At 43.9% G+C, this 13,976-nt stretch overlaps 1 protein-coding gene across 1 annotated transcript in view; it reads right to left on the bottom strand.

The window, feature by feature from the left end:
• GAPcenA (GTPase activating protein and centrosome-associated) overlaps positions 1-13,976 on the bottom strand; it is a 60,227-nt gene that overhangs the window by 11,051 nt on the left and 35,200 nt on the right. Inside the window, exons 15-22 of the mRNA XM_089581613.1 lie at positions 13,311-13,454; positions 12,671-12,712; positions 11,954-12,082; positions 11,706-11,792; positions 9,176-9,286; positions 7,926-8,030; positions 1,527-1,610; positions 70-327 (exon numbers count right to left, since the gene is read on the bottom strand). Of these exons, the coding sequence (XP_089437739.1) occupies positions 70-327; positions 1,527-1,610; positions 7,926-8,030; positions 9,176-9,286; positions 11,706-11,792; positions 11,954-12,082; positions 12,671-12,712; positions 13,311-13,454 (960 nt within the window). The remainder of the gene's footprint in view (positions 1-69; positions 328-1,526; positions 1,611-7,925; positions 8,031-9,175; positions 9,287-11,705; positions 11,793-11,953; positions 12,083-12,670; positions 12,713-13,310; positions 13,455-13,976) is intronic.

Here is a 13,976-nt window from a genome sequence, read left to right on the forward strand (position 1 = left end):
TCCCTGGCCTTTCGCTATGAAAAAGATAGGGGTGGCAGACACTCTCGTGAAACAGAAACAGGTGCTAACCTGATTGTGGCACTGGGCTTCAACCAGGGCCAGCTTAGTCTGGGCCAGCTCCAGCTCCAGCTGGCGCAGCTGTGCACTCTCCTGGGGTCGGCCGCAGTCACCAGCTGATGACTTCTTCAGCTGCGGCCAGCCATGTTCATCGATGGCCCGCTCCACCAGTGCTGCACAACTGGGGCATGCTGCGGCCTGCAGCACCCCCAGTGACTCCTTGGCTCTCCGCTGCTCCCGCTCCATCTGCTCACTCAGCTGCCGACAGATCTGCATGCACACTTCGTGTCACTGCCTTCTCAACAGGTGCAACATTTCAACCCAGAGCAGACTTTGTGCAAAAGAATGTCCCCAAAATTTTGTGCTGGACTGCCAGCGTGTACAAGTACAGCAAGGCTCTGCCTAGCTAATGTGGAGTAAATCTATTGGTGCTGGAACAGTAACAGGCGTACATTATGGTCGTCCCACAATACCTGTAGGAAAGCAAATTCAGCCAGAGCTAGCATTATAGAGTTTGGACACCTGCAACGCTGGTTTATGCTGCAGTTAATCCAAGACATATTGAACTCGAAGAAGATCACTAAATAGTTCGCTATATTGATAATTCAATAAATAAAACGGACCAATCAATAATAAAACACGGACATGACAGGACGCCCGTCTTGTCATGTCCGTCAGTGAACTCGTCTGAAATAAGTAGCACTGAATTACTATTCTACGCCAATCAAAAAGCTTAGCTGTAACTTAGAAGCAGATTAAGGTCCATCCATGCTAGCAGAGCACTTCCTGCAGTAGCTTGCAGCCTGCTAGCTTACTGGCAGCACATCAAAGCCACTGCGGAAGGTGCTCTGGAATTAGTCATCGCCTATCACAAGAGGTCCCACCTTGTTAGAAGTATACTACAAACAATATTCTAATTAAAATTAGGGTACAGTTGGCTTCTGTAATGCCTTCGGCACATCGGCAAATGAAGCAAGTCATGTGACACGCCATTGGTAACCTTTGGACATCTAGGCTGGCTGCACCTCATGAGAGCAATGTTGCGTGAAGGGTGGGTATGCCAGACCGTAGGCTACCCTCCAATCCTCACCCCACACTACCCTCATCACATGGTTTTACAGCGTCTCTGTGTGGCTAGCCATGCCAGTAGGTGCTCAAGGCCACGCAGCTGGGTCCCACTGCCAATCAACACACACGCATGAAAAGTGAATGTGGGAGTGCCGTTCAATACACCCCATATATATGGTGTGCTGCATGGAATTTTGATAAATGCCAACAATAGTGCTCTGCTTTCGTATGGAAATTCTAAGGAGATGTTGTCAGTGTCCGATATAAACAATAATTCAATATATCTGACACTGGCCCTCTTACACATTTTTCATATTGAGCTCTGGCAAAATGTCAGTCTATATAAGTGTATGTGAGTCAGCAAAATATCATGTGTTGTTTGAAAATGACTCAAGACTAACCTGCTTGTACTCGCCCAGGATGGTAGTGTTGCGTACAGCTTCAGCTTCAGCCGTTTGTAGCTCACGCCGGCACATCTCCTTCAGCTGTTCCAACACACAAAAAAAGAGCAACTTGGAAATTATGAGAGAAAAAAAAAAATGTTGAGCTACACAGCTAAGGCCTGAAGTTCATAAGAGCAAACAGCAATTATGTCAACACTTCAGGTACATGTTTGCAAAAAATGACACAATCTTGTTTGTTTTTATCCCTATGTGCAGGCTACATCGGTGATGGATGATTCCAAATATAAATGCAGTGCTTTCGGCTACAACCATTTTCCTTCATATTATAGGATTAACAATCTAAAAAACGTGTACCACTGATAATGTGACACAAAAAACCTGAAATATACTGTTCAGGCCAATTAAGTAGAACCCTTCTCTAGTAATATTGCCGGACCAGCAAAAATCTTTATTAAATCAATTGTTAGTGATAACATGGCCCTAGTAATTTGGTTACCTAATAAAGACAGTGTTGGTTTCTGATTATGTGCTAATGACCTATTTATTTGAAATACCTTACAGGCCCTTAGGGCATTGTGTGAAGGGGACGTCACATTGTGAACACATTTTGAACACATGTTTAGTTATCATATTTCATTTTATCACATTTTCGATTTCATCAGTCTTGTGGAAGTGCTGCATTTGCACAAATATAACGTGGCCACAAATATATAATGTGAGAAAAGCAGGCAGAAGTTTGATTCCAGAAAACCAAAGCTTTGCGCGTACACGGCGTCTTGTGTGTCCTCAGTGTCAGTTAAGAGGCAACAGTAAGAAACACGTGTGGCACATTCAAGCATGGCAAAACCATCCACGCAGTGCCGCTGTGCCTCTGCTTCTTGCCGCGGCTACTTCATGCTTCGTGCTACCCAGTGCTGCGAATATTTGGCCTCTTTCTCCCCTCCCTACTCCTCACTGCACTCAGTGTCTTTCCTTCCTCAGTGGCCTGCACCGCCTTCTTTCCATGTTCACAGCCAGCTTTAGTTTTTTTATAATTTTTTTTTCCCCCATGAGCAAGGCACGCTTTGCCTCATATCCCAAGACTTCCAAGTTGACTTCTCCTCGCAGCTCATGAGCTATGTGATTAAGCCATCTCAAAAAAAAAAAAAAAAGCGCCATTTATTGTCGGAAGTTCATTTACCTCCGACTGCTGGCCTTCCGATTACGCTGATACCTGTTCGTGACTGAAATGCCCAGGTCTGCACACGCCATGACATCATAAATTAAGCCGCAATAAACAGATACTCCTTACTATAACTGTTTCTTTATTAAAAGTGTACTATAAACAGAAAATATAAATATATACACTCATCTACGGAAGGTGAGATAGGACAGCTGTTTCACTTTACTTCATCAAAGTTTACTACAGCGGGGGTTCTACTGCATAACATGACTGCTTACTACTAGTAGAGAACTGAATATAATATTTATACACTAGAAGTGTTTTTTTTAAACAATAAGAAAAGTTTACATGCCCATTTTTACATGCCCTGAAACATCCATACTGTAATGCACACCACAGTGCACCACTCATAGTGCATGATTCAAGATTATATTTGACCCCCTGGATTCTTTGTTGAGCACTGAAATGCCATAAACAAAATATTTTAGCCCTCTGCCTTCATAAAAATATGGTTCCTGTGGTTAGAAATCAAATACAGTGGAACCTCGATTATACGACGTTCAGGGGACTGCGCGAAACCGTCGTATAATCCGGGTGTCGTATAATCGAAAATCAACCGTGATATTTTTTAAAGTCTGAACTTCATCGTCATCTTTTTTTTTTTTTTCAGAACACAAATGCAGTACATTTTTGCCAGCAGAGGGCTAGTCTCAACAAACAAGATAAGATGGCCGTTGAGGCTGCCGTGAGCAGCGGGGCAGCGGCTCCCGCGGTTTTCTTGATAGGTGGAAAGATTAAGACGCACCGGTTATCGACTGGCTAAAGTGTGCTTACCGTATTTACTCGATTCTAAGCACCCCCTTTTTTTTCACGATCGCGATGCCCCCCCCCCTCCTTAGAATCGCTTAGAATCGCGAAAATACGGTACATCCCGGCCTGCGTTTGCTGAAGACCTTTTTTGATGGATGGTACGAGCCAGACGTCGTATGAAGCGGGGACCTTCTAAAATTTGCGTCGTATAACCGAGGTTTTTAATGCATTGTCTCTATGGGGGTTTTGCCGGGACCGCACAAATTCGTCGTAAAATGCGGGTCGTCGCATGACCGGGGGACGTATAATCGAGGTTCCACTGTATACAAACTTATGCTCAGCAACAGTTGCCAAAGAAAGCCACACAGCCATTGTGACAAGATGAGAAATGAAGACTGACGAATGCTGGTCAGGTCAGCTTGAAAAATTGAATTTTCTAACTGTATGGTGTAAAATAACAGTCACAGTGAGATTGCATAACAAAATGCCATGGGACAATAGAGTGTGGAGACAAAAACTGAGTGAACAAAAATAACAGCGAAATCTCACGAACGCAGAGCGCATCCAAAGTAAGAGACCTTCAATCCACGAGGTGCGTTGCACTGCTTACTAAGGCAAGAGCAGTCAAATGCCATTTCTCTCAGGCACTGAAGCCACCCGTTTTATCTTCTGTAGCTTGTCCATAAAAATATGCGCACATGAGCGAAACTATACATGCCTCAGCTTCTTTAGCTTCTTTTGAGTGGAACCCTTACAATTGTGAATGATAATTAATTACCACTTTCGACAACTAGAAAAATGAGAACACAACATTCTATATATTCAGCAGGATATAAATGACTTAACAACTCACTTAGGGCCTCTTTTTTTGCAAGCACTCCAAGAATGGAATTCCTTACTAAGGCAATGACAAGTGCTCACCCATGACTAGCTTCCTTTCAAAGTTGCCAATGTTTGCCTCACTAAAAGTACCATTGCTTCTCTTGTTTTTTTAAAACTGTGAAATATGTCCGTGCTATACACTTATGGCTTTCATGTTCCACATCGCCCCCCAGGAGATGTACCCTGTACTTTTGGTTGGTTGGTTTATGGGGTTTAACGACCCAAAGCAACTAAGGCTATGAAAGACACCGTAGTGAAGGGCTCCAGAAATTTCGACCACCTGGGGTTCTTAAACGTGCACTGACATCGCACAGTACACGGGCCTCTAGGTTTGGTTTGGTTTATGGGGTTTAACGTCCCAAAGCGACTAAGGCTATGAGAGACGCCGTAGTGGAGGGCTCCGGAAATTTCGACCACCTGGGGTTCTTTAACGTGCACTGACATCGCACAGTACACGGGCCTCGAATTTCTCCTCCAAAGAAATTCAGCCGCCGCGGCCGGGATCGAACCCGCGTCTTTCGGGCCAGCAGCCGAGCACCATAGCCACTGAGCCACCGCGGCGGCTTCTCTAGAATTCCTCCTCCAAGGAAATTCTGCTGCCGCGGCCGGGATCGAACCCGCGTCTTTTGGCTCAGCAGCCGAGCACCATAACCACTGAGCCACCGCGGCGGCGTACCCTGTACTTTTGTTTGTGTTGTCTACGAGTATATTTGTGCCCCAAGCTTGCAAAAGCTTTTTGGTTTATGGTTTGGCTTATGGAGGGGGGTTGGGGGTTTTACGGCCCAAAGTGACTCAGGCTATGAGGGATGCTGTACTTAAGGGCTCCGGAAATTTCGGCCAACTGGGGTTCCTTAACGTGCACTGATATCGCACAGAACACGAGCCTCTAGAATTTCGCCTCCATCAAAATTCGACCACCGTGGCTGGGATCGAACTCGCGTCTTTCGGGTCAGCAGCAAAAGCCTCTAAAATGAGCTAGCGGCATGTTATATACTAGGTGCTTCAAATTTTTCAACATTTCTATTAAAAGGCATTGCGGTTTTGGTTTTATGAGGTTTAATGTCCCAAAGCGACTTAGGCTATGGGGGTGCCGTAGTGGAAGGCTCCGGATAATTCCAACCACCTGGGGTTCTTCAACGTGTACTGACATTGCACAGTACATGGGCCTCTAGCATTTCGCCTCCATCGAAATGCGGCTACCGCAGCCGGTAGCAAACTCCCGTCTTTTGGGTCAGCAGCTGAGCACCTGAAAGACGTGGGTTTGATACCGGCATGCAGCAGCCACATTTCGATGGAGGCGAAACGCTAGAGGCCCATGTGCTGTGCAATGGCAATTTTCTCCGCACACTGAACGATCGAGAGGCACGATCAGCTCAACCACCTAAACTTGTTAGCGAGCACATCCTTTCATATATTGTTTGTCAACCCCAGTTAGCGAGCCACCTTTTCATTACTTTTTTTTTAAGCCTCCCATTGTTTCACGACTGGAGGGGCGGGAGTCGGTTTTGTTCGAAACACACGGCGAAACGCGGACCCGGCAATTGCCCGTTTGCTTTTCTTTTCTCCGTGTGTGTTTATGTGTTCTGTGTGTTTGTGTTTTTCCTCTGCTCCTAAGCTCATGTCGTAGACAAGATGCACGAAGGATAAGCGGTGTGTGTGCGGAGCGGTCAAGTGCGCGAGTGAAAGGCTCGACTACACATGACAAGTAACTAAAACCTTGTTTTGGGAGGCTTGCATGGAGGAAAAAAAAACTGAGAAGGGAGCGCGCACTCAGAGGGCTATCTCATGACGTGATCATGGCGGGGGGGGGAACTGACCCTCTCAGTTTTACAATTTTTACTTTTTATGACTAGGGTTCAAGGCTGTCGCCAGACGCTCCCTCTCCAGTTTTTTTTTTTTCCCTTCATGCGGGTTTGTAGGCATGTGCCAAAACGGAAGGCGCTACGGAAAGCGTTGCAAAGACGACGCGACGCCCCGGCTACGCCCAACCTTCTCCCGTCAGTCAGAACAACGCACCAATGGAACGCCTTTAGCGAAAGTGACCCGTATGACGTCAAACGAGCCAGAGTAGAGGGTGTGGACTTTTGCTTGTGGAAGGAAAGAACGAGCAGGCTTTGATTTGAATTTTTACAGCTTTTCGGGGCGTGCATGGCTCTAGTATTTTGCAGAGGTTATCTTCGATGCCTCATCTATGCAGTTGGCTAGTTTTTAAAAAATGTCCTGACCCTGGGCAGGTGCCCTTTAATGGCAAAGAAAAAAATCTGACTCGTAAATTTTCAGAAATTTGCACAAAAATTCACAAAGATATTAAATATATTCAGCCAGAAAGTAGAAGAATAAAAAATCTATCTTTTATGTGTTATGTCAAAAACAGGTATTCAAAGTTACAGAACTGTTCATGCTCAACTTTCTGATCAGTAAAAAAAAATCACTTGTTCACACACAAACCACTTCAAGCTACTTCGCAGTGTAGTGTTAAGGTCGACCCTAGGTTGTCTTGGAGAAAACTCAACCTTCTACACAGCTGCTGGCACAGAATTGTTCAGAGCATGTCCAGGACCTCTACAGAGGCTCACAAAGCAATGGATCTCCTCGACAATGGCAAAAACAGAAGTTACAAATGGGCACCTGTCGACAGTCTGGATAGGGTGGAGCAGCCACCTCTGTCCAAACTAATATCAGACGAATGGATGTCGCCTTTTCACACAAAGCTGTCACTTGCATCATGAAATGTCGACGGTGCGAAATAGCCAGAACACTGCCGTTGCTGAGTATAGTCGGTGCGAGAAGAGGGCGGCACCTTGGATGCAATGCTCGCTCTGATCACTCCGCGTATACAAGTTTCGCAGGAAGTTTAAAAATTCTCTCTCAGATGGCTGATGAAAATACCACACCCGAAACCAAAATAGTTCTTTTGCAACATACTGAATGGTGCTCCTTGTCCAGAAGCCAGGATCACTCAGAATGGGTTATTTTGGGTCACTGTTCAGGTTTAATGATTTGAATGGGCGCAGGAAATAAAGAGTTAAGTCAATGAGATCTCCAAGTGTGTTGTTTTCCTTTTTTCTTGTGCTTGCTTTCTGTATTTAATGCTTTCTCGCATGAAATACTCCCACTTGTAAGTCAGCGCTGTGTCTGTGTTCTTCGTTTCTGTAGTCCCGTGTTTTTGCACTGTTTCATTCCAGTATCATGAACCAACTAGCCAAACAATCGTCCCTTTTGAAGTGTGTGAGGTAATTGGTCACGAATATGTTGCAAAGCTGGCTGTATTTTAAGAGAAAATTCCACCCATTTTTTTCTTTTTCTCGTAAAATCTTACTGCTTCTTAAAATCTGCATGGGCATTTGTGCCCCTGCAGGAACCCGCAGTCTATGCTACTCCGATATGCATGTGACCACCACATGGAGTAGTAGTGTGTCAGAACAGCTGAAAAACAACAAATCATGTGCCTGGAATAGAAAAGCACGCCCACAAAAAACTGATGCAAGCAAAAACCATAACCCTGGAGAGGTTCCAGCAACAAGCAAATGCCCACAACATACCTGGCCCACTTCAGTGTCTAATCGGCGCTTCTCTTCTTCCAGCTCTGCCAATGCAGTAGTGGCTGTCTGCAGTTCTTTCTCCAGAATGTCTGCTTTCTCTTCAGCCTACACAAAAACAGACCTACAGATGAATGCTTATAGCCTGTATTATGTACACAGAGAACTGCACTCCGCATTTCCTCATTAACATGACTAAAAAAATACTAAAATTCAAATAGAAAATTACAAACAGCAAGGTTATCACCAAACAATGAGCAAGACATTACACTGCACAAGCAAACACTATTTAGTCACACAGAGCTTTGATTAGCTATAAAAAGTTTTCCAATACATTCATTATTCAATATAACAAGATTCGATGTAGCACACACTGTTACAACCAAGCTAGCAATGCAAGCTGAGTTCTTTCAGTTTTTCTTTTATGCTTTCCACTAAGAACGAGTCTTTTTTTTTTTTTTTCCTTGATTTTGAAAAATCACACCACCACCTTCATACCTCAACACACTGCATACACACATCAGCGACACCTTCAAGATTACAAAGGAACAAAAACACCTGAAACAGGCTGTACCACTCACATATAACTCATGAACTTGTTGGGATACTGAAGAAGCAAACTGTAGCACTGTGCGCATTTACTGGCCTGACATGTTTGTTGAGGCTTGTGACCGATGTGTTTCGTTCGTACTTGCAAAAACGCTCAGCAATGTGTCACGAAGAAAAGCCATGAGCTTCTGGAGCAAACAACTTGAGATTACTCGAACTAAAGCTTTGGTCCCATCCACATCAAATGTATTGAACGGCTTCATTGAATTCAAACAAATTTTCTATCTTCTTCGAGTTATTATCGAGTCAAATGGAGACGTCCCAATGTACTGGTGCACAATGCATTTGGCTAAGCATTTTTTACTTGTAAGTACGGCTGGTCACAAAATAAATATGGCTTTATTTAGAATGTAGGTGGAAGTGTACAAAAAGCTATTGCGCAAAAGTTTCATTTAATACGCAATAGAAATGCTAAATTTAATTTTTGACAGTCCTTCACCCAGGCCAAAAGAATATTGCATAGCGAGCAAATGCTGCAGTGTGAGCCACTAACAGCTGTCAAAACTGCAGACTCACAGAATGCAGACAGCAAGGCTCATTTACCAACTGGCTTAGTGCTAGTGCCACATCTCAGTTCTGCCAAGTAACAGCGTCTTTCTGGTCTGGCAAAAGAAAAATAAGGCTAAAAGGGAGCAATCACTTACAGCATCCAAATCCTTACGGAGTTGGATTTTACTCGTCACGAGCTCATGAGCCAACTCGTCATTTTCCCGTTCCAGGCGCAAATTGCTCTCCATCAAGCGCTGCTTCTCTTTCTGTAATAAAAATCAGCATGAGGCTTAGCACTGTGAGGACACCGTGTTCACAGACAATGAGAAGAGTGGAGCCATCAGCGGTAACTTGAACTTCCAAGAAAGATGTGAAGAAACTGTCCATGCTAGCCCTTTTTCAAACATAACCGACACAATTAAGTACCTAGGCATTAACTTTTCCCGAGACCTATCTTGGTGCATATTAATAAAACTGCTAACTCTGCAAACCAAACTCTTGGCTACTTACACCGTAACCTTGTTTTAGCGCCCCCTACTCTAAAACTTATCGCCTACGTTGCACTTGTCAGACCCAAACTAGAGTATGCTCATTCCATATTTGATCCTCATCAAGCTAACCTAACCAATTTTTTCTAATCTTTTCAAAATCACGTGGCTAGATTCATACTTTTGAACTACTCCTATCACACTAGCATCACTGAACTGAAGTCCCAACGTGATCTCCACTCCTTAGATTCCCGCTGTAAACTAGCACACCTTTCTTTGCCTATACCACAGATTTTTTTCATACCTTACCTCTGGACAACATCTTCATCTGCCCAGCCCATCCCTTATCCCGCCACAGCCATCCAAAAGCAGTTTATCCCAAGCGCGCCCATACTACAACATTCTACGAACAGCCCAGGACTGGAACGGCCTTTCCGCCCACATCGCCTTGTTAACAGACCATCATCAATTCAAGACCACCACCAAAAATCTCCTGTAAAATCACATGTACTGCCGTAGTCCATGCCCACCCCGCATGTAATACCCCATAAAGGGGCCTTTGAGGTGTAAATAAATAAATAAATAAATAAATAAATAAACGACAGTCCACAGACCAGTGACATAGCTCTGACCAGGAATTAAAAATATCCTTCGTAATGCATAATGAATACACTTGCTAATTTGACTGACAGAATACATTTTTGACTGACAGAATACATTTTTTTCTATTCAAATAATAAGCACACTCCCATTTTCCTTCTCCAAACAAACTTAAACATTCTGTGCTGTCAAAAGACATCACAAGGTGCTATGCAAGATGCTGTTCCACTCTGAAAAGCTGAGATGAGAGAGACTACTACCCCAGTCACACGGCCAGTATGAATGGCCATTGAGTCGACAGCTTTTGAGATTCTCAACAGCTATCGAACTCGAAGGAGTTGTGTCGCTGCTACATAGCAAATCTCAATGGCCACTGAAATGGTTCTCGTGTTTTATGCCTTGCTTGTGGGGCACAACAATTGCTACTTTCGATTTTGCAAAATTATTTGTATAAACCTAAACTAAATGTTGAAATACACTTTTTTGTAGTCACAGATTTTTGGTTTGGTTTGGTTTATGGGGTTTAACGTCCCAAAGCGACTAAGGCTATGAGAGACGCCGTAGTGAAGGGCTCCGGAATTTTCGACCACCTGGGGTTCTTTAACGTGCACTGACATCGCACAGTACACGGGCCTCTAGAATTTCTCCTCCAAAGAAATTCTAGCCGCCGCGGCCGGGATCGAACCCGCGTCTTTTGGGTCAGCAGCCGAGCACCATAGCCGCTGAGCCACCGCGGCGGCTCATAGATTTTTAGTTACTATTAAAGTACAGTTGCATTGTCTTGAAACATTGCCTTTTATACGATTTGCTGTCGCAGCCCCGCAATGCTCTGGAAACCGATACTGCTCGCGTTTCAGTCTTTTGTGATGGAGAGTATAAATGCGCATTAAACCAGACCGATACAATTTTTAAATTATTGTACAGACTAATATTTTACTGCTTGCATTAAAGTTACAGAGAATAATGTTTCTTCATGCTTTTGTACCATGAATGTATCATGCACGTTGGAGCTACTCGAAGCAACGCTAGCAACCTTGGGCAACACTTGAAGACCCTTGAAATCTCAACAGAGTTCCATGCTGCTCCTTTGACTTGATAGACTACCGACTCGATGGCCATCAGAACCGGCCGTGTAGCAGCGCTCAATTGCCTTTGAGTCGATAGATTATCGGTTCGACAGCCTTCGAAATGCCTGGATATAAATCTGGTAAAGAAAGCTTGCAAAATTGAAGTCACTGAAATTAAATGTAAAAAAAAAAACTGGTCCCTACTCAAAAACACTTTCAATATGTGCACATGCACATACACCATGTATATAGGCTGTCTTACGTAACATGAACCAAGACATTTTTAAAAGTGGTCCATGATGGGAGCATGAACTTGTAAGACTTTGGTCTGCCTTGTTGCAATTCTAGCAGTACTTTTTGTATTGTGTCTAATTAAATGGTTACTTATATTTCTCAAACTTTACCATGAGTCTTTCACCCAACATTACGAATACCGAGTCAGTTTGATGCTTTTCTGTGTGCCTCCTACAAATCCTAATGTCTTCATAACTTGGGAGTTGGTAGGCACTTTCAACAAATGCATTGGCTACCTGAAGAACCTGAACAGGATCTTCCATTTGACGTTCTTGCTCTTTGTGCAGCTGGTACTCCCGCTCGTAACGTTTTAGCTTCTTAACCTGCAAATAAAGTGTGGTCAAAATAAGATGCGGAAGTCCATTTGAACTAATAAACAGAAATATTATCTTTCCATCACTGCAGGCACACTGCATTCATTAGTATTACACACACCTCCTGGATTTTTGGCACAAAGTAAACCATCAGTGGATCAGAGCTTCACCTTGATGCCAACAGCCGTCTTGAGAAGTAACCTGGCAGCCTCTGCAGAGCGGTACTTCTTGGGGACAGCCACCCGAAAGTGCTTCAGCACTCCTTCAAAATCCAGTGCCAGAAGGTCTCGGCATGACAGCTGCATTCCAAAGGCCATGCACATCATTCGTGTAGAGCTCATAAACTACACCAAGCGTGCAGCTGGACGTGTGTCAAAGCTTTCTATGGAGAGTGTCAGTAATACAGTCAAACACAACTCGAAAACAAAGCAGTAAAGACCCCTCAAAGGAAGCTCTTCAGCCAATGGCATTTATGGACTGTTACGATGTCATGGTTATCTCCTAGCACGAACCACAGGTGGCTGGCAGGTGCCTCCATGAAATGAAATTAACCGCAACGCCATGACGATCGGTCGACACCATTGGCTGGAGAGCTTCCTTTGAAGGGTGTTTGCAGCTTCGTTCATTCTTGAGCTGTATCCAACTATATAGTGCTTTATCAACATATATAAATTTCGGCTATGCAACATGCTCAGTTTGATTTCTGAATGGATGACCTTATTCATTATGCAAATACTGCATTCTGGTACTACACAAATCAAATCATCAGTAGCAGCAAAGGTATTATTAGTACTATATCAGGAGAATTGCTGTCAGCAGGACACCCTCTCTGCGTGCTGTACACATCTGCTTGCCAAGTAAACCGGGCAGCACAAGTTGGTGCTCACCGTGAGCAAGGCAACTGCCACCTGGAACAGCGTGTCCATGCCCTGGATGGAAACAAATGCACAACTGAGCATATCTCAGAGCAATATAAACCTGACCTTGCCGCAATGCCAGAAGCCACATAGAGAAAACAACAACAACATAGTGGTCTAGCCAGTGCACTACTATGCACTCACAGCAGACACTGTGCACTGAAAACCAAAAGAAAACACCAACTAAGAGCAGCCATAAGTTTTGACCCTGATATTCCAGGGCACCAACTAAATCTCTAGCTCCCCAACTTTCTCAGGCTCCCTACTTAAAAAAATTTCAAACAACGAAGAGATGCAAAGCCTACTGATACAACATGACATTGCATAAAACAAAAAAAATGTTTTTCAATACTTCAAACAAACAATTTATTATTAAAGAATGATCTCTGTCCAAACATCAATGAACTATCACAAAGTTCCTCTTTTACCAGAGCCTTTTAACGAGAGCAGCAGCAATCCCCCTGAGTCCATTAAAAAAATTCATGAGGTGCACCTGCACTATTTAGTATAACTTAATCCACAATCTAATGTCTGGCTGTTTTTAAAAACTTGCAACGATATTGGAAGGCATACATTAAACACAAGGTGAAAAAAAAAGGAGGGTAGTTACATCAAGCAGAAAGAGGTCCAAGATGAAGAAGACTACGTGCAATGGAAACTTGGCTGTGAAGAGTGTTAGGAACCACTGGGATCCAAACATGTGTGCTTCCACACCAAGATCCACAAAGTGAGCATACAGCTGTGGAAGCTGGTCCTGCAAGAGAGACAACATAACATTCAGTACAGGGGGCTGTTTAATACGCTGAATACTTTTAGTAAAAAAAAAAAAGCGATGATGAATAAATCTGTACACGGGAATTTGGTTAAAAGAATAACTACTTCTACACTTCAAATCTTAGCATGCGCACTAGCAAAATCAGACTGTTTTTGGGCTGCACCATGTGACACAGCAGCACCACTGCATTGCTGTGTTCCAGGTCATCATGTGGCCACACCTTTGAATAACTTGCAAAAGTGTAGCAGCTATGCTTGAGTTACACTCCTCGGTAGTGAATTTGTGAGGAAAAATACTGATTGACGATTACACTCCTCGGAAATGAAATTCCTGAGCGCAGCTGCTGCAGTATGAACCGTAGGCAACCGCAGAAAGAACACGCAATGCCAAACGGAGGCGGCCGTGGTTTTTGGCCTGGGTAGAACGCACAGCAATCTGCCGCCGCTGCGCCTCTCTTCAGGCAACCAAACGACGGCGCACGCTACTCTGGTGCCATCTCTT

This window comes from Amblyomma mixtum, chromosome 3 (genome assembly GCF_055824585.1).
Source record: "Amblyomma mixtum isolate Tamu chromosome 3, ASM5582458v1, whole genome shotgun sequence".
NCBI lineage: Eukaryota > Metazoa > Arthropoda > Arachnida > Ixodida > Ixodidae > Amblyomma > Amblyomma mixtum.